Source organism: Vulpes lagopus, chromosome 12 (assembly GCF_018345385.1).
Source record: "Vulpes lagopus strain Blue_001 chromosome 12, ASM1834538v1, whole genome shotgun sequence".
Lineage (NCBI taxonomy): Eukaryota > Metazoa > Chordata > Mammalia > Carnivora > Canidae > Vulpes > Vulpes lagopus.
This window is the reverse complement of record NC_054835.1, coordinates 46,537,656-46,558,346: the sequence shown is the minus strand read 5'-3', so window position 1 is coordinate 46,558,346 and position 20,691 is coordinate 46,537,656. Positions and strand designations below refer to the sequence as shown.

General features: G+C 42.1%; 2 protein-coding genes across 6 annotated transcripts in view; one reads left to right on the top strand and one right to left on the bottom strand.

Annotated features, from left to right (window-relative positions):
• POLG2 (DNA polymerase gamma 2, accessory subunit) overlaps positions 1–13,290 on the top strand; it is a 42,958-nt gene extending 29,668 nt beyond the window's left edge. Inside the window, exons 8-9 of one of the 4 annotated variants that reach the window (XM_041724017.1) lie at positions 876–995; positions 11,409–13,290. In XM_041724017.1, the coding sequence (XP_041579951.1) occupies positions 876–957 (82 nt within the window). In that variant the 3' untranslated portion in view covers positions 958–995; positions 11,409–13,290. Of the gene's footprint in view, positions 1–875; positions 1,387–3,843; positions 3,986–11,408 lie in introns of those variants that run through there. The other 3 variants (XM_041724018.1, XM_041724019.1, XM_041724016.1) reach the window with 3 other exon arrangements.
• MILR1 (mast cell immunoglobulin like receptor 1) lies at positions 4,418–20,321 on the bottom strand. Of its 2 annotated transcripts, XM_041724021.1 has the most exons (8): positions 20,125–20,321; positions 15,829–16,104; positions 9,966–10,253; positions 8,322–8,432; positions 5,756–5,845; positions 5,185–5,241; positions 4,988–5,056; positions 4,418–4,550 (listed from the first exon to the last, which is right to left on the bottom strand). In XM_041724021.1, the coding sequence occupies exons 1-8, from the start codon at positions 20,207–20,209 to the stop codon at positions 4,498–4,500; spliced, it is 1,029 nt and encodes a 342-aa protein (XP_041579955.1). In that variant the 5' UTR covers positions 20,210–20,321; the 3' UTR covers positions 4,418–4,497. The 2 variants fall into 2 exon arrangements, with proteins under 2 accessions (XP_041579955.1, XP_041579956.1); XM_041724022.1 differs by lacking the exon at positions 15,829–16,104.
• Positions 20,322–20,691: the final 370 nt, after the last annotated feature.

Genomic DNA, 20,691 nt, shown 5'->3' with positions numbered 1-20,691 from the left:
ATTTTCTGTCCTGGTGCTTTGCAGTAAGATGCCAGTGGAAGCCCATGTGGAATATCCATATACACAGCCTAGAAGTGGGGGAGGCATCACCTCCTGGGACAACCCTCAGTCAATTAAGGGTGGAAGCCAATGGAGAGGTCCTCAAGGACAGTTCGGAGAGACATTTTCTCATTGCTCCGAAGGTTCCAAGTGGGATCAAGCCCCAGTTGCCCATAGAAGGGCCCAACTCAACAGTATGCCCTGGTACTGGCTCTTCCTTCAGTCCCTTACACTTGTTCCCGCAGGTCACTTATCAGATAAATTATTTGCCCTGAAGGCCTTATGTCAGGCTTTGCTTTCAGGGCTAGTCCAGGATAAGACAGGGTATCAGAAGACCTTAGAAAGCAGCCCTGGGAAATGGAATTACTGCTTAGATGGATAGCAACAGGCGATGTTCTAAGGGGGTAGTGAGGAGGGTGGTGATAACCATTACAGCCATAGCTTCACAATTACTTTACAATTACTAAGACCTTCCCCTACAGTGGGGAAGGAGGCTGAGTATGCAGTGGCTTTAGCACTTGAAAGGCATGGGGCAATGGTAATTATATGGATTGTGGAGTTGGTTGGCTTCTACTAACTGCTTTAAAAGCTTTGCAAGGAGAAAATGAAAGGCTATTGATTCAGGGCATGCTGTGAAACTTAGATGCATTTCTGGACTTTAAAACTTCAGAAGGTCTTAACTGGATCAAATCCAATTACCATTATGGTCTGGAGCTTGCTAGCTCCTCCCCAACCCTGTGTTGACTTTTCCTCTTGTTTCACTGCCCTGCCCCCCAACTCCTGCTGTCTGAGGTCACCTGCCATATAGGCTACCTGCATCTAAGTCCTTGTTTCAGGCTCTGCTTCAGGAGGGAACTCAAGACAGAAGAAGCAGCCAATGGTGACCAAGTTACCAACTTTATGGCCTCAAAGACTTAAAGATTTTTAAGGGGAGCAGCCAATTCATATGCCTCAATGTAAGTATCATACCTCAAATAACTAGCCTTTTTTGAATTATTATGTACCTGGCCCTGTTCCAAGACCTTTACATTGATTACCTGAGTTAATTCTCAAGGCAGCCCTATAATGCAGTTATTATTTACCGCCCTTTCTCTGCCCCCCAAAAGAAAAAAAACTGAAGCACTTAACTTATCCAGAGTCACACAATTAAGACATAACTGAGCCTAAATTATGCTCAGTCTGTCTGACTCTGGAACCCTTACTTTTTTAGCCTCTATGACACACTGATTCCCTCCCAAATAAAAATGTCAATGGAGGGTGCCTAGGTGGCTCAGTCAGTTAAGCATCTGCCTTCAGCTCAGATGATCATGATCCCGGGGTCCTGAAATCAAGCCCTTCATTGTACTCACTGCTCAGTGGGGAGAGCTTCTCCCTCTGCCCCATGCCCCTGCTGGTGCTGTCTCTCAATTTTTTTTTTTTGTCTCTCAATTTTTTAAAAAAAGATTTTATTTATTTATTCATGAGAGACACAGGGAGAATGGCAGAGACATAGACAGAGGGAGAAGCAGGCTCCTCACAGGAAGCCCAATACGGGACTTGATCCCTGCACCCGGGATCATGCCCTGAGCTGAAAGCAAACACTCAATTGCTGAGCCACCCAGGCGTCCCTCTCTCTCAAATTTTTAAAAGTCTTTTAAAAAATGTCAGCAGAGAAAGGGCAGAAATTATGCTCATGAATGCTCCTTTATGGCAACAAAATCCTCAAATTAATCTGGACCTGTGTGCGTTGTATCCCTTCCCACCCTAAAGAGGCATTCCCATGGCCAGTGCTTCTGCTGATCTTTGCTAGGATTTAACTCCCAGTTCAACCACTACTAAGCTATGAGTGACCTTGTAAAATTACTTACCCCATCTGAATCTAAGTTTCCTTACCTGTAGAAACAAATATTGCCCTTGTAGGATATTATATAGTTAGTGTCTAATCGGTAGCTATGATTTTTCTAGTTAGAGATCCACTGTTGGGAACAATTAAGACCGGTTCAGGCAACCCCCAGAAGAAGAGCAGAGCAGAAAAGTTTTGGCCAAGTTGTTTTGTTTGTCTAGAGCCCTTCAAATGCCTCTTTGCTTTTATTGGACTTTACTAATAACTCCTAGGATGAGAGATTTAAACTAGATACAATTTGACCTCTGAGGTGGTCTGAATGGTGGCTCCCCAAAAAGGAAAGTCCAGGGCAGCCCAGGTGGCTCAGCGGTTTAGCGCTGCCTGTGGCCCAGGGTGTGATCCTCATTCCGAGGATCAAGTCCCACGTCGGGCTCCCTGCATGGAGCCTGCTTCTCCCTCTGCCTATGTCTCTGCCAATCTCTCTCTCTGTCTCTCATGAATAAATAAATAAAATCTTTTAAAAGGGGGGGGAGGGGAATCCCTAGGTGGCTCAGCGGTTTAGCGCCTGCCTTTGGCCCAGGATGATCCTGAAGTCCCGGGATCGAGTCCCACGTTGGGCTCCCAGCATGGAGCCTGCTTCTCCCTCTACCTGTGTCTGCCTCTCTCTCTCTTTCTCTCTATGTCTATCATGAATAAATAAATACAATCTTTAAAAATTAATTAATTGATTAATTAATTTAAAAAAGCTAAGTCCATGTCCTAACTCTTACAAACTGTGAATGTCACCTTATTTGAATAAAGGTCTTTGCAGGGGCACCTGGGTTGCTCAGTTGGTTAAATGGCTGACTCTTGATTTCCACTCAGGTCATGATCTCAGAGTCCAGCCCTGTGTCAGCCTTGTGCTCAGTAGGGAGTCTGCTTGAGGATTCTTCCTCTTGCTCTCCCTCTGCCCCTCCCCCAGCTCTCTCTCTCAAATACATAAATAAAATCTTTATTTATTTTTTATTTATTTATGATAGTCACACAGAGAGAGAGAGAGAGAGAGAGAGAGAGAGAGAGGAAGAGACACAGGCAGAGGGAGAAGCAGGCTCCATGCACCGGGAGCCCGACGTGGGATTCAATCCCGGGTCTCCAGGATCATGTCCTGGGCCAAAGGCAGGCGCCAAACCGCTGCACCACCCAGGGATCCCTAAATAAAATCCTTAAAAAGAACAAAAGGTCTTTGTAGATATAAGTAAGGATCTCAAGATGCGGTAGGTCATCCTATGGGGGAAGGAAGGATCATAAATCCAATAACCAGCGTCCTTATAAAAGAAAGGCAAAGAGGGGTGCCTGGGTGGCTCAGTCAGTTGGATGTTTGCCTTTGGCTCAGGTCATGATCTCAGGGTCTTGGGACTGAGCCCTGCATCAGGCTCCCTGCTCAGTGGGGAGTCTGCTTCTCCCTCTGTGCTCTTTCCACTCCCCCAAATAAATTTTTAAAATCTTAAAAACAAAAAAATAAAAGAAAGTGAAGAGGGGGTGTCCCTGGGTAGCTTCAGCGATTTGGCACCTGCCTTCAGCCCAGGGCATGATCCTGGAGTCCCAGGATCGGGTCCCACGTTGGGCTCCCTGCATGGAGCCTGCTTCTCCCTCTGCCTGTGTCTCTGCCTCTCTCTCTCTGTCTCTCATGAATAAATAAATAAAATCTTAAAAAAAAAGAAAAGAAAAGAAAAGAAAAGGAAGAGGAGGCCATATGAAGACAGAGGCAGAGATTGGAGAGATGTTGCCATAAGCCAAGGAACACCAGGAAACATAAGAAATTGAAAGAGACAAGCAAGGATTCTCCCCTAATGTCTTCAGAGGGACCACAGCTCTGCTGACATCTTGATTTTGGATTTCTGGGCCCCAGAACTATGACAAAATAAATCTCTGTTGTTTTAAGCCACCAGTTTGTGGTGATTTGTTCAGATGGGCAAAGTCATCTATTCTCCTTTCTTCCATAGAACTCTGTCCTCTCTACAGAACGCTGATAGGAAATGTAGCACATAAAGGCATGCCTTTGACATTAGCTAAGTATTGAAGACTGAGAACATCAATGAAAATCAATGTAAATATTTTTGCAGCCTTCCAAAATCTGAGAGCAAATTGAAATGGTAATGGATAATAAATGTGTACTCAGTAATCTCACTTTACTCTTATGGTAACTACAGGGACTCTTCAGACACATTTTCAAGGTTACCAATTTTTGTTTTAGAATTTAGACATGATTTTTTCTTCTGAACCTTCAGTGGGCATGGTGGTGGGGACACTGGAAAGATGATCACTATACTGCTTCTAGGATGCACTTATCAAGAGCACAGTGGTCTAGCAATTATTCTTTAAATGATATGGCAATGGGGAGAATGGTCCATACCTAAAAATAGCAGAAGCATTTAAAAACTGTCACCAGTCAGGATCCCACCTGACAAAACTGTTGTCTGATGACAGAATTGGATGTACACAAATAGGCGAAAGGAATAGTGCTAATCATGAAAAATAGTAATTCATTTTAGGTCACCAGTGAGGTATTTTTAAGTATTGATCACATTTGCTTCATGTAAATCAGCTTTATAAAAAGGATCTAACACTGAGATGTAGCTTATATCACAACTTAGATTTCACAAGATGAGATCAGAATAAAGATAGCCAGTTTTATGATCGTTACAGGCTTCTGAAATATAAAAGAGAAAATAATTCAGTAAAATTAGAACATATATCCATAGAGACTCTAAAAGCACCCTCTCCTCCCAAAAAAAAACCCCTCATTTTAGTAGCAGGGTGGTCTGACAGAACCATGTATTAAGTGTTTTTTCCTGTACTATAAAAATAACTTATTCTTGAAAATGGTTTAAAGTACCCCTGCATCCTTCCTTCTCTTTGGATTTTTTATATGATACTCTCAGTGTCACATTCTTCCCTCCTCCCTACCCACCCATCTCTTGATGAGATTTGTTAGGAGCTGTGGTATTGGTTGCTATTGGTTTCCTGGGGGTGTGCATGACGTCCCCATCTACCCCATCCTTGGGCTTCTAAAGCCCCAGAGTATGGTGGCCTTACAAAGACTGTGGTCTCATTTTGATACTATCTCTTTCCCAAACTGTGGCTCACCATGAACTCTTGGTGCCACCTCCTGGAACATGGGAGTAGCATAATGGATCTCCTGTGGGTGCCTGATTCCTGGGGTGAAAAATAAAGAACAGAGTTATTGATCCTATAATCTGAATCTCTGATCACTTGGGGGTAATGGTTTAGCCAGCCACCCTCAAAATGATGTGCAACCTCTGGACTTAGCAGGGAACACTTACCTTCTTGGGCTGTGGGAACACACTGCCATGGTTCCAAGCCTGGCACAGGTTCCTGACCTGTAAAATGGGAACAACATAAATTAGGACTTAGTGGTGTTTGCATAGACAAGGCAGGCAAATTGCTTAGCACCATGGAATAGGGCCAGCCCTCAGGCAGTGTTGGGCTTGTTCTTATTGTTACCAAGACCTTGAGTCTATTTACCATAAAGCAGTGTATGATGCCTGCATGAAGAGGGCAGAGGCTCTAGAATACAGTGTGGACCATTCCAAACTGACATTAAAAAAAATCTCCAAGGTATGTTGTTAAATGAAAAAAAATCAAGGCATAGAATGATCTGCTAACCCTTTGTTTAGTTGCTAGCATCCACATAGAGTATCTATGGGAGATTTTTAAAAACTGGTTGTTGCTCCTGTAAAGTGGGATTGACGTCAGGTGGTGGGGGAAAGACATTGTATTCTGTTCCTTTTCATTTTTTTTTAACCCATGTATCTGTACAACCTTAAATAAAAAAGGCAAAAACCTGAAACCAACCAACCAAACCAATCAAAATACCCAATAAAGTTCTCTTACCTGCTTGATTTGCACAGATATTTGCATATATTCCAACTTCCATGGCCGTATTTCCATTGTCTCTGGGTGCCTTATCTCTCATAGCTTTTCCTACATTAATTGATGCATAATTATTAAATTAAACCAATTCAGCCACATTTTTCTCATTTCCTCTGCTAAGGAGCAGAATCCCCCAAAGACGTGAAACAAAGAATCACTTGCTCCAATAGCCTACACTGCTGTCTATTGAAGGAAAACCATGGACTCAGAAAGGAATCCATAGCACCCACTCCTCCAAGCCAGAAGCCCATCTGATTTATTTTCTTGGGTCTGCAAGGAACATCCTCTTATCAGATTACACTTGAGGTGGCCAGAGACACATTTTCTTTCCTTCACTGAAAAGAACAGCCTGTAAAAAGCTTTGTAATATCTGCAAGACATCATAAATTACCCAGCTGAGTTCTATTTAGCCCTGGCCAGTAATCAAGAATACTAATTCTGGGATCCCTGGGTGGCGCAGCGGTTTGGCGCCTGCCTTTGGCCCAGGGCACGATCCTGGATCCGGGATCGAATCCCACATCAGGCTCCCGGTGCATGGAGCCTGCTTCTCCCTCTGCCTGTGTCTCTGCCTCTCTCTCTCTCACTGTGTTCCTATCATAAATAAATAAAAATTAAAAAAAAAAAAAAGAATACTAATTCTGCTTTTGCAAGACTTTTTGTAGGAAGGGAAGATAGGTTTTAAAAATGTATAAGGTGTATACATTTTGACATCTATTTTCAAGTTTTATGTCAACTGAGTTTCTGACTTCAGGCACAGGAGGCTAACAAGTATCACTTGGTTCTCACCCTAGTTGTGACAGTGTCTCCCTATTCTACAGGTCAGAATGCTGAGGCTCAGGTAAGTGAAGGAGCCTGCCTGACGCCTCTCAGCTCACTGCTGGGTGCTGGTGCTTAGACACACTGTTCTTTGTGCATATCTTGATATTCCTCTATTACTTGCATGCCAAATGAAAAGGCCATTTTTTTAAGATTTATTTATTTATTTATTTATTTATTTATTTATTTATTTATTTATGATAGATATATATATAGAGAGAGAGAGAGAGAGGCAGAGACACAGGAGGAGGGAGAAGCAGGCTCCATGCTGGGAGCCCGACGTGAGACTCGATCCCGGGACTCCAGGATTGCGACCTGGGCCAAAGGCAGGCACTAAACTGCTGAGCCACCCAGGGATCCCCCGAAAAGGCCATTTTGAAATTTTAAGTAGAAGTGGTCATAAGAGGTGAATATAGCGAGAAACAGTGACTGGGGCTTGATGCAGGACTGAAGGTGAGGCATAGAGCAATGAAACTCTTGTTGAGCTTCCTCAGAGTGGCAGAGCTAGGATGCTGACAAATACAAGGCAAAGCTCTTGCCTTTGCGCAGCTGGCAGTCAGAACCCATTACCTTATTTGCAGGGCCCAGTGCACAGCAAGAATGCAGGGCCTCTTGTTAAAAAATTATGAAGATCTCTGCACCCATGTTCCTAGCAGCAGTATTCACAACAGCCAAAAGGTGGAAGCAACCCAAGGGCCCATTGACAGATGAATGGATAAACTTAGTGTATATGTTTATCTGTATCTACGTATCTGTCGTTAACGGAATATTCTTCAGCTTGAGAAATGATGGAGATTTTGACACATGCACAACATGGATGAATCTCCAGGACATTTCTGCTGAGTGAGATGAGCCAGTCACAAAAGGAGAGATACCATATGAGCCCATTATACGAGGTCCCCAGAGTAGCCAAATTCATAGAGACAGAAAGGAGAGTGGTGGTTGCCAGGGGCTGGGAGGGTGGGGGGCTCAATGGGGAGAGCTTAATGGGGACAGAGTTTCAGTTTTGCAAGATGAGAAAAGTTCCGTGCGTGGATGATGGCGATGACAATGCACTTAATGCCATGAAACTGTATACTTAACAATGGTTAAGATGGCAAATTTTATTGGTATGTATATTTTAAAATTTAAAAAATAATTTAGGGCAGTCCGGGTGGCTCAGTGGTTTAGCACCGCCTTCAGCCCAGGGCCTGATCCTGAGACCTGGAATCGAGTCCCGTGTCGGCTCCCTGCATGGAGCCTGCTTCTCCCTCTGCCTGTGTCTCTGCCTTTCACTCTCTCTGTCTCTCATGAATAAATAAATAAACAAAATCTTAAAAAATAATAAATAAGTTAATAAATAAATAAATAAATAAATAAATAATTTTAAAAAGAGTGAAAAAAAGGATTCAGAATTTCAAGACAGTGACGACAGAGAATGAAACCTAGTATAGGGCTCTTCTTAGTGAGGGCCCCCTGTGTGACCACACAGGCCACATACCTCCAAGTGATCTAAACAAGAAGGGCTTCCACCAGAGAAGTGAGAACCAGCCTAGGCGCGAGCTGTGCAGGAAGTCTGCTTCATTTACCTTCCCCCTTTGCATCATTTCCTTCGTTCTTTGTTTTCCTTGTATCCAGTGTTGTATTTCCTTTTCCCTTCCTCTTCATCTTCTCTCCTGCTTTCTGTACCCAACATCATGGCAAATAATGAGAAAGCCACTAAAGAACTTACTTGCTTTGTACTTTGGTAGTATCCAAAATGCCAGAATTGGGATTATTATGATTAGCACCAGCAATAACCCCGGAAGTAGTAGCTGCAGGCAGAAAGGACAGCTGTATCCACCTAGAAGAAGACAGCATTCACTGGTCACCACACAGCTTTCTTTTCCAATGACACTGAGCTATGGAATGTTCTGGAAAAGGTAGTCACCACTGTCTTTGAAGCTAGCTAATGTACTGTGCACCCCGGTCCCCAGACTCCTATAGGCAGCTGCAACTCTTGAGAGTTAAATTGTGAGTCAGTGAAGTTCTGGAAGTCATGACCAAGTACATCTTCCACAAGGAGTCATACAAGGAAGAGAAAAACAGCGGAGTATTTGACAGACTGATTCCTGGTGGCATCGTTAGGGTCATAAGGCTCAGAACAGTCACTTATTTATTGGGCAAAGCCCTGAGTCATTTTGGCATGGTTTTTGTCGCCTAAATAGCCACCATTCATTATTAACTGCACACCAGCCACTGTGTTAAGCACTTTCCAAGCATTGCCTAATTTATCTCATTGATACTACTCTCATTTTACAAATGAGTAAAGTAAGACTCAGAGGGGTTAAATGACTTTCCTACAGTCACACGGCTAGTAAATGGAAGGGCTGTGATTGTAGGCAAAAGCTTGATTCTGGGGCCTGAGTCCAACAGGCTGCCTCATTTGTTAGAACTTACTGATCACCAGGGCGTGGGCTCTATTCTTCAGAAGATAAGGGTGGGTGAAGTGTCCAATACCCAAGCATGCCTACTGCTTTAGCTAACCTCTTTTTTGTTCTATCCTTCTACCTCAACAAATGTCCTTTCGTAAGGCCCTTCGTATGCAGCCTAGTATGAGACCTCTAGGTCTCACGTGCACATGGACCCTCTAGGCTGTATGTACAAATGTTGTCCATGCCCCCCCCCACAAACAGCCCCTTTACTTGGGTCCAGGGATGCTCACTTCCTTTCTGTAGTACAACCTTGGGAGGATAAGCTGGGAATGAGACTTGTGTAGGCCCTGGAAGGGGGTTCTGATCTGATTGGGTGGGAAATTCAGGTCCAGGTACCCAGCATATGGTTTAGGAAAGTGGGACAAGGTCTAGGTGGGGACATGAGAATATGCTGGACTCCTCAGCCTATGGGAAGATGCATGGCCAAGAAGCACCAGAGCAATGCCCTCTAAAACACAGGACTAGGACAGGAGCCCTTCTCTCCCCAAGGGTGGTCCTGGCGGTCTACACTCACCAACCCTTAGCAGTGGGCAGTAAACAGTCAAGCAGGCAAGCAGAGGTGTTAGAAGTCAAGGGAAAAGCAAAAGAGAATCAAAACCCGGCAACTCTGAGAGAAATGCAAATTCTGATATGATTGCTTAGAACCTGGCCAGTGGAAGATCAAGCAGGAAGCAAGGTCAAGTGGGGAAGTCTCCGTACAAGATCCCCTTCTGACCTAGTTTCTAGGCTTGTCTTCTTCCTTTTCATGGCAGAAAGAAACCCCCAATCAGAGTTGGTGTAGAACCTCCCAAAAGAAAGGGATTTGGATGCAGATGGCCAGCAAGGAAAGAGGGATGGGAGGAGTAGCTGCAGTTTCTGGAAGCAAATCCAGACCCTGTGGAAAGAGCTCCCATAGCCCTTACCTGTTTGAGGATTGATGAGGATTGGCTGACTGTATCTTGTATGATCAGGCAACTCATTTTTAGCTTTGCACTTATACTCCTCCATTTCTCCAGCACTGTTCTTGGTTATGTTGAATTCAGCAGGCTCCCTTACGTACTTGGGAATAGCTGGTGATATGGCAATATTTTTCTCAAAGAAAGTATAAGTGATGGGCAGAGAGCCATTGAAGGAGATACAACGTAGTGTTATATGTCGGTCTGTTTCTATTTTAACAACATTAACGTTCAGCACTGGTGTGATCACTGGGTCTAGAAAAATGAAAGTGTGTGTTAAAGGTATAAGCAGATTGGATTCACTCACGCAGTCCACAAAATGGATTGAACACCTGTTCTGTTCCCGACTGTGGACCCAAAGATGAATGACACCCCTTCTTGAAAAGTCAAGAAGCTGGCATCCCGGTGAGAAAGACTGATGATACGTGGTTAGCTCCACTCAGTGTGGCACAAGCCAGGTGCTGAGAATGCCAGAGGGTGGAGGCTGTCTCTCTGCTTTGAGGAATCAGAGCACAAACTTGTCTTTCATCAGAAGTCTCAATCTGTTGCTGAGAATGAGTATAGTTTTTTCAAAGATCTAGTTCCAAGTATGAAGTTGAGAGGTGCTTTTATTCCTAATCTTTATAAGGCTACAGTGGGTTTTTTAAATCAAATCTAAAAATATCATCTCTTCTAACTATATTTTTATTTATAGAATTCATCTCTGCAGTTATCTTTTACTTTTTCCCACAAGCAGGAAGTAACCCTGGTAAATAGGTTCAAAGGAACTTTTCAAAAGGAAGTCTGTGGGTCTGCTAGACTCTGTCAAATCATATCCTATTTTGTGGGAGAACCCAGCTATATTATTTACTTTATAATTCATTAATAGGGACGCCTGGGTGGCTCAGTTGGTTAAACCTCTGCCTTCGGCTCAGATCATGATCCTGGGGTTCTGGGATCGAGGCCCATGTTGGGCTCCCTGTTCAATGGGGACTCTGCTTCTCCCTCTCCCTCTGCCCACCCCCCACTTCTGTGCTTTCTCTCTCTCACTCATTCTTTCTCAAATAAAAAAAATATATAATTCATTAATAAAGCAGTATTATAGGAAAGGAAGGATAATTGTTGAGTATCCATCATGTACCAGGCTTACTATTCACATTACCTCATTTCACATCACAATTGTACTATAAGGAAGGTAGTACCATGCCCATTCCACCAGTGAATGAACTGTGATTCAGAGGTTAAGAAATTAGTCCAAGGTCACTCAGCTAGTAAACAGTAGATCCAGTTGGCTTGGGCCAACTCCCAAGCAGATTTTTTCTTTAAACAATATCAGGTTGGCACAGAAACAATGAAATACAGGGACCAAAGTATAAGTAAAATCAAAGAAAATAATTTAGAATCTCCTTACTCCATCCCTCCCTTGAGCAGGAATCCCTGGGACAGCATCCTTGACAGAGCAGCACCTGGCAACAGTGGCCTCAGAGAACAACTTTGGGAATAGTGATGGTGGCCTTGGAACGCAACTTGGGGAAGAGCACCAACAGCACCAATAATTCATTCTTCCTATGGAACTGAAGTCTACATCCCGTAATTTTCAGGAAGGAGCAGTTGAAACATACTTGAGGAAACATGGACTCTTCTCTGAGATGACATGATCCAAACTAGACCAAGGATTGATATCTCAACTGACTGGAAAAATATAAACTTTCCTGAGAGTTTGTAAAAGGACTGGCCAAGGGCATCATAGCATCATAGTGCTTGGAGTAAGAGAGTTGCTACTCTTCACTAAACCAGTTATATTTTTACAAATTTCAAGGAATCCGTGAAGACTCGTTCAGCTGTCAAATTTCCCAGAAGACCTTTCCTTAATCCTCTAGGCTGAAGTACTTCCTCTTCTGCCTCCCATCCTTTTATTATCTGATCCACTTGGATGTCTATGGTCCTCTCAAATGTAACCTGTTTGAAACTGAACTCTAGCTAATCTGCTAATTACTGAAAAATCAATAGGTAGATAAACATATACTAAAATCCAATTGTTTAAAAAATGTTTTTATTCATAGATTCATTCATTCATCCATCCATCCATTCACTTATTTTACTATGGTAAGAAGAGTTAACATGAGATCTACTTTCTTAAATTTTTAAGTGCTCAACACAGTGTTATTAACTATGTACAGCAAAATGTACCGCAAGATCTGGAGAACTTGCTCATCTTGCATACCCAAAACTTTATACCCATTAAACAATTTTTTCCCCAACTCCTCGTTCTTCCAGTTTTCCCCATCTCAGTAAATGCACCACTTCCCATCGGCTGATCATATTAGATATCTGGAAGTCATTCTTGATTCCTTCTTCACCTTCACTAACGTGTGAACCCAAATCAAATCTAATCATCTAACAAGTCCTACTGTTTCTTCCTCCAAAATACACTTTGAATCCACTTATATCTCCATTGTCCATCCTCACCATTGTTTGTCTCCTGGATGACTGCAAAAGCCTCTCAACCAATCCCCAACTTCTACTCTTGCCCTGCCTCACCTAGAATGGAATAACTTTGAAGACAATAAACTGGGTGCCAGGCCCTGACTTGTTCCCTTCCCTCTCCCTTCTCACCTGAGGTCACACTCCCCTCATCTGATTTTCAGCCATACCAGCCTCCTTTTTTAGGTCCTTCCCAATCAGCCAAGATCTTTCCCAAGTTGGAACCCCTGCACAGGCTATTGTCCTTTGACTAGAGCCCTCTTTCCCTGTTTCTTCACATGGCTAATTCCTTCTCATTCTTCAGGACTCTAGTTAAATGTCATCCCTTTGTAAAGCCATCCCTAACTACCCTATCTAAGTAGATTGCTTCACCATCCTCTGCTTCTCTCCATTACTGTGCCATTTTACTTTTCCTTCATAACAATCAGCATAGTTTGTGATTATGAATTTGTTTGGGTACTTGGGTTTTGTATCTCCCCAACTAGACTGGAAGCTCCACCAGGGCAGAAATTAATGTATATCCCAGAGCTTGGCACATTTGAGATATCATTAAGTATTTGATGAGTGAATCAATGATCAATGAATTTGTGTTCATGGTTTATATCCCTATTGAGTTGGGGACAAGAACATGTCTTAGGCATCACTGAAACCCCAGCAACGCCCAACAAATTACTTGCATCTGGGTAAGCACTCAATAGATATCTACTAATCTGATCTAAATGAAGAGAAAACAGTTTTATAACCCATCAAAACAGTTCGGGCAACCCAGGTGGCTCAGTGGTTTAGCGCCGCCTTCAGTCCAGGGCCTGATCCTGGAGACCCAGAATCGAGTTCCATGTCAGGCTCCTGCATGGAGCCTGCTTCTCCGTCTGTCTCTGTCTCTGCCTCTCACTCTCTCTGTGTCTCTCATGAATAAATAAATAAAATCTTAAAAAAAAAAAAACAGTTCTACAGGACAGTGCGATTACTGTAACAAATTGCAGGAAATGTGTGCATTTACTTGGAAGGCAGGATGTGGGACGATTTTATACATATCTGTGGGACAGAAGCTCAGGAAATGAAGACTTGAGGTTTATTAATCAGCTCATTTGAAGCTTCAGCCATCAAGTTCATAAGTCATCTAAAATAAGCCCTGTAAGGGTTTATTCCTTGCAGAAGTGTAGGCCCCTGTTATTCAAATGGAGGAAACCCACACCAGTAGTGGGATTTGCCATCCTTTCTCATGCTGAATCTCAGTGATTTGAAGGGCATTCGGATGCTTTCCCTGCAAAGTGAGTGCCTACTCTCCTCACCCCATTATGCACACAATAGACTGAGACTCAATCAGAGTTAAAACCAATGTTAGCATTGTACTGCCTATCTTCTCAATTCATATTTAACAATTGAGGACTGGTGGTATATCAAAGGTGTAATGAAAGGGAATAACCAAAGTTTCACAGGAAGCTGATGGTACACAGGTTCCCCAATGCTCATCCCATTTCTCTTTCTGCAATACCGCTGCCCAGTCCAGTCTGGTGGCCTACACTGACCACCAGAGAATATTATCAGCTGGGGGACTGCCCTCACATTATGCACAACATCCCAAGATCATGTTTACAGGTGTTTTCTCCCCTCTTCACACTTCTTTTACAATATGGCTTCTATTCAGTTTGTGTTCAAAACTGTCCTATGATGGTTGGTTTTAACTTGGATCTCCTAAAGCCGTGTGCAGAAATTTGCATTTGTAATCTCATGAATGTTTCTCAGGGAAAGTACCCATCACTATCATTGATTATTAAGATGGTTATAACCTAGTAAGCTAAAAAGCATTGAGCTAGAGCAGTGATGTCCAATAGAGCTTTCTTTAATGATGGAAATGTTCTGTCTGCATTGTCTAATATGGCTGGCTGTACTGAATACTTGAAACATGACTAATAAGACTAAGAAGTGAGCTTTTTATTTCATTTAATTTTAATTAATTTGGATTTAAATGTAAATAACCACATGTGGCTAGTGGTCTAGCCACTAGTGCTTGAGAACGCAGACCTAAAGATCACTCAGGGATTTGATCAGTAAGTCAGAGCTCCTATGTTTAGAAGCCTCCAGGTACAAGTCACACATATTACCTGGAAACCCTCTCTCCTTCTCCCAGGAATCCATTACCAAGGTCACCTTTATAAATGAGACCATTAATGCTAGGTTGTGAGAGGCTTGGGGTGGAAAGATGGGAAAGAAAAATATAGCAGTTATAAGATGTGCTGGCTTATGCGGTACCCGATGGATGGTCACTGCAAAGGGGAGAAGGTGGGAAAGACCTGGGGCTTTGAAGGCCCTTGCCACAGTGTTCACTACTGATTCTAAGACTTCCTGAATCTTCAGAGAAAAAGTAATTTTTGCCTACATGATGGGAATCCTAGAGTAAAACATCTAGAAAAGATCTCAACAATTTCCCAAATTGTTCAGATAAGACTTTTTGTCTAAGGCAATCAGGCTATTATTATCTGAAATAGCTAGAAGTCTTTGGAAGAGGTATGAAGGATTGCCAAGATGTCATTCCCCCAATTACAAGCCATTGCATTTGGCCACTCTACCCACTATCCTCCATTCAGCTGAATACAGCATATCTCTGCAAGCCTGGAAGACACAAGCTGAGCAGTTGGTCACATGATCCCAGCTTAAATGAGAGTACTTGCTTCAGTACAACAACCCCAGCTACAGAGGGCTCAGTGAAGATCCTGCCTTGATTTGTAGACCTGTACGAGATCAGCAAATATCTATCCCAATTTCAAACTCACTCCCAGGACCTCACTCTTAGGAGCTCTGTTTGAAAGTGGGCCCCCCTTGGGGGATCCCTGGGTGGCGCAGCGGTTTAGCGCCTGCCTTTGGCCCAGGGCGCGATCCTGGAGACCCGGGATCGAATCCCACATCAGGCTCCCGGTGCATGGAGCCTGCTTCTCCCTCCGCCTGTGTCTCTGCCTCTCTCTCTCTCTCTCTGTGACTATCATAAATAAATAAAAAATTAAAAAAAAAAAAAAAAAAGAAAGAAAATGGGCCCCTCTTCTTCTGGTATTATGTTTTCAAAACTGACAGGGGTAGGAAAATAAAACCCAAAACTTATTCAGGAAGGAAAATTGGATCGAACATTTAATGTCTCATGTTAAGTCTGGCAATGCTGACTCTATGTATTATTGTTTAGATAAATCTTCTATTAATCATTTAAAAGTAGTCTTTAGAGGAGAAAGTAAAATAGAATTATTAAGAATAATGATCTCAGTGACATACTTTCCAGGCTCTTGAGTGAGTATTTGCAGGGGAGCAGAGAGACCATTAGAACAGGAAAGAATCCGGTAAATCACAGGGATCCCCCAAGAATGAGTGCTCTACTTACCAACAAATATGAAGTTGAACTCACGACTGTACTTGCTAATTGAACAGTTAGAAATTTGGGCTTTGCATTTGTAGGGGCCCAACTCATGGGCTTCTGAGACGCTTAGGTTAAAAATCATGGGTTCACCTTTTCCATTCTGGGTTCTCAGGTGTTTCTCATTCCGAAACAAAAAATAAGTGATCTCTAGTGATTTGTTCTGATTGGAACAAATTAGTGATACATTTTGACCTCTCCTGACTGCTTTTGTTTCTGAGTCCAAACTTGGAGAAAGGAGTTCTGGAAAACAGTAACACAAGAAAAAGTCTTTGTTAATGTCCCTTAATAACTAAATGGTGATCCAGCCACATTTTGTGGGTCAAGGTGGTAGAGACACTGGTCTTTACCTTGCCTGTACAGCTAGGCTTATGAGTGTGTAAGGAAGCCTTGGCAAATACCAGAGCTCCTCCCAGTGATGCATGGGGGGCCCTGACAAGCTCTCTCATGCTTGTCACCTCTTCTGCCAGCGAGAGCTTGAAGTGGACACTCTGATTTTTTTTTCTTTCTTTTTTAAAATTTAAATTCCAGTTAGTTGGGGTACCTGGGTGGCTCAGTTGGTTAAGCATCTGCCTCTGGCTCAGGTCATGATCCTAGGGTCCTGGGATCAAGCCACATGTCAGGCTCCCTGCTCAGGGGGGAGCCTGCTTCTCTTTCTCCCCACCCTCTCTCATGCACATGCACTTGCTCTCTCAAATAAATAAGTAAATTTTTTTTAAATTCCAGTTAATTGACACATTACTTTCAGATGTACAATTTAGTGAAGTGCACTCTTTTAACACTTGCTATTCTGACTTAGAAATATTAATTGACGGTTCATATCTCTAAAAGACAAGGACTTTTTTGACGTAAACATAACAATACTATTATCACACTAAAAATTAACTTTTAAATTATCATCAAAAATTAACACTTTTAAAATATCATCAAACATCTAGTTAGTGTTCAAATTTCCCTAATTGTCTGCTGTTGTTATTGTTTTGGATTCAAAATGACCCACTGTAATTAGTTGATATATTTCTTACGCCTGTTTTTTTAATATTTTATTTATTTATTCATGAGAGGTACACAGAGAGAGGCAGAGACACAGGCAGAGGGAGAGGCAGGCTCCATGCAGGGAACCCGATGTGGGACTCAATCCCGGGACTCCAGGATCATGCCCGGCGCCAAAGGCAGTCTGTCCACAACTGAGCCACCCAGGGGTCCCTTTTATTTTCTTCTTCTTACATATTTTTAAATCTATAGACATTTCCATTTCTCTTTTCTTTTTCTCCCCCTGCAATTTATTTGTTGAAAATGGCAAGCTGTTTGTTCTATAGCATTTTCCACGATCTGGATTTTGTTGATCACAATGCCATGGTATCCTTTACCATGTTCCTCTGTCCCCTGCCCAAAGGCTTAATAAAATCCAGATTAGCTTTTATTTAGCAAGAATGCATGGTGGTAGAGTATACTTCCATTAGGAGGTATATAATGTCTGATCATCTCTCTTTTTGTTTCTTAGTTGGCTTTGACAATAATCACTTAGAAGCATTATTTCATTAGAGGTTGCAAAATGGTTTTAGACTAATTCTATCCTTCCTTTTTCATTTATTATCTGAAATAATTCTATAAAGAGAAGCTTGCCCCATCAACTCTTTGGTTATACTGAGATATGATTTACATAGAAAAGGCAGGATAAATGCTTGGATCACTCCATTTATTGATCAGTTCTGAAAATAATGAGTTGGTGTCTTAGCATCTTGTAACAGTAGGATGTTCTTCTTTCATTATTGTTATTTTTTATTTAAGAATCATTATAAACTCATAGTTTAAACATATTTAATGTATTTCAATCCATTGCAATTATTATTTTTATTGTCCCATTTTTTGGCCATGGGAAACACCTCTAAACCAACTCCTGAGACCTTTTTTTGCTTTGTTTTTGTTCGTTTTAAGATTTTATTTATTTATTTGAGAGAGAAAGAGAGCATGAGCAAGCAGGGGGAGAAGCAGAGGGTTTGTTTGTTTTTAAGTAGGCTCTATGCTCAATGTGCTGCTCAACTCACCACCCCTGAGATCAAGAGTCCTATGCTCTACCAACTGAGCCAACCAGGCACCCCTCCTGAGCCCTTTTGTCACTACCCAGCCATCTTTGAGTGCTTGTGTATTTGTATTTTATTATTTTAAAATGCCAAGGGAAAAAATAACCCTCATCAGAAAAACTAATATAAAAAGAATAAAATTAGTAAAGAATTAAGAGAATATTAGAAAATAGGGATGCCTGGATGGCTCCGTGGTTGAGTATCTGCCTTTGGCCCAGGGCATGATTCCGGGATCCTGAATAGAGTCCCACATCGGGCTCCTTGCAGGGAGCCTGCTTCTCCCTTTGCCTGTGTCTCTGCCTCTCTCTGTGTGTCTCTCATGAGTAAATAAATAGAATCTTAAAAAAAAAAAAAGTTATTATATCATCTGAGGAGAAAAGTTCTTCCAAGTAAGGCACAAAAATTAAAAGGCACAACAAAAACATTGAAAAACTGACTAAAACATAAAGTTTCCTTATGGCAAAATTAAGACAAGTGACAGCCTAAAAAGAAATACTTAACACATAAATGAAAGTGAAGGATTCTTTTTATACATGTAAGTCAATGGCAAATGAATAAAAAAAGACAAATAAATGGATAAATAATATGAATAGGTAATTCCCAGAAGAATGAATGCAGAGAGCCATTAAATATGCGAGGGCCAAGGGATGGCTTGGGTGGAGAAGGGGCTTAAGCCCCTCAGAAATGCCATGGATACCTCCCTTTCCACTAACATTTTTTCAGTGTTACATAACTCAGCTTCAAGACACAGTCTCTCCTCTCTTCCATTTCCTCTCTATGGAACTGAGTGTTCATGACCAATAAACATGAAAAAGATGCTCAACCTCACAAGTAATGAGACAACTACAAATTACAACGACACTGAGATACTGGTCTTTACTCATCAGATTGGGACACATTTACAAATGGATTGTCTCTGCTGTTGGAGAGGCATGGGAAACACTTGCCTATGTGAGTAGTCATGGTGACGGGTTCAGAGTGTTGGGAGGGCAACCTAGCAATTCAGATGTACATGGCCTTTGACCTGGCAATTTCACCTCTAGGATTTTAATCTCCAGAGATGCTCTCATCCTCTCGTGAGTCCGCAAAGGATGTTTTGTACAATGATGTTTATTGCAGTGTTGTTTACATTACAAAGAAAAAAATGGAACAATCAGTAAGGGGGATGGTTACATCAACTATGGCTGAGTCATATTACCAAGCACCATGAAAAAGGAGCCAAGTCTACATCTACTGCTTGCAAGGATGTCTGTGATTATTGTTATCTAAAAAAGGACAAGTCATGAAGGGTTTGTTTACTATGGTACTGAACAGAGAATGAATGACTGTTAATAGTGGTTGCTTCTGGAAGTGGAAGAGAATTGTAGAGTATCACAGCACTTTCATATTTCATATAGTAACAACAACCTGGCCTAGCATTTCTTGACGGCTCACCATACACCAAACACTGTACTGAGGGACATGGCTTGTCTCACTCAGGCCTGACAAGAACCCTCCCCTAGGTGCTTTTATTTTCCCAACATCACAAAGGAAAGAGATTAAGTGGTTGCATCATGCACCCAGGCTTCCTGCTGGAAAATGGTAGAACCAGGGTTAGGACCATGACCCTGGCTGGTCTAGCTCTATGATGATAAACTGCCTCTCAGTATATATTTTTATTTTGTTGCTTGAATTATTTTACAATGATTACGTGTTGATTTTCTACATTAAAAGAAACAACAACAACAGGGGCACCTAGCTGGTTCAGTTGGTTAACCTGACAACTCTTGATTTTGGCTCCAGGTTCTGGGATGGAGCCCCACATCCGTCTCTGTGCTCCAGTGGGGAGTCTACTTGAGATTTTCTCTCTCCCTCTCCTTCTGCCCCCTCCCTGTTCACACACACACTCTCTCTAAAATACATAAATAAATCTTTAAAAAACAACCTAGAAAGAAAGAAAAATATTTCTTTGTAAAAACAATCTCAATATTTATCTCCAAATCTCAGGAAAGAGGCTTCAACTCCCTGCTTCACATCTCATCATTTTAAACTGTAGGTTTTTGAGAAGACTTGACTCTGGTTGCTCATCTAAAAGCATAGAAAGACTTATTCATGAACAGTCGTGTTGAAAGTAGACCATCCCCACTGTGTCAGTGAAAATGGTTTCCGTAAAAGAGAGAAGGAAGTAAATGAAACTTACTGTTTATTCCTCTTGTCTCACAATCCAGAGCAGCTTTTTGAAGTGAAAGAGCGAAAAGGAACGCGAGAAAACTCCTTTTCCACATCACGTTGGTTTGGAGATACAAGCTTCAAAATGGTAAATAAGCCTTACATGTGGGAGAAGAAAAGAAGCCCCAAAAGAACAGTTTATTCAAATGACTCCACATTCTGTCAGAAGAAATCAGAGAGGGGGGCAAAGGAGGCGTGGTGGCCCCAGGGTGGTGAGTCATTTAGGGACTTCCTCTTTTTTGGCCAAGTTAAAGAAATTAGAGTTGCTGGGACAAGCTTAAAACGATGTGACTGGGTGGTTTGACCAACCTGTGTTCCCTCAATGAGTTCTTATACAAAGAGAGAGAGATGTGATAGGTTGCCCTAACTCTGGCTGTCTGGGAAGCTGGACAGTGGGAAGAAGGAAAAATTTGACTGTGATATTGTCTTTGTGAATCAGATGTCTCTGATCATCTCTCTCTGGATCTGGCCTATATCAAAAAGAATTTAGTGGAAGTTTGGTTTAGTCTTGGGAAGCAAATACTGACTGTCTGGAGTA

Coding starts and splice junctions, on each gene's coding strand:
- MILR1 (XM_041724021.1), bottom strand. CDS start 20,209: ATGTGGAAAAGGAGTTTTCTCGCGTTCCTTTTCGCTCTTTCACTTCAA. Junction 5,242..5,755: donor TATCTGTGCAAATCAAGCAG/GTAAGAGAACTT, acceptor CCCATTTTACAG/GTCAGGAACCTGTGCCAGGC. Junction 5,057..5,184: donor TGTTCCCACAGCCCAAGAAG/GTAAGTGTTCCC, acceptor TTTTCACCCCAG/GAATCAGGCACCCACAGGAG.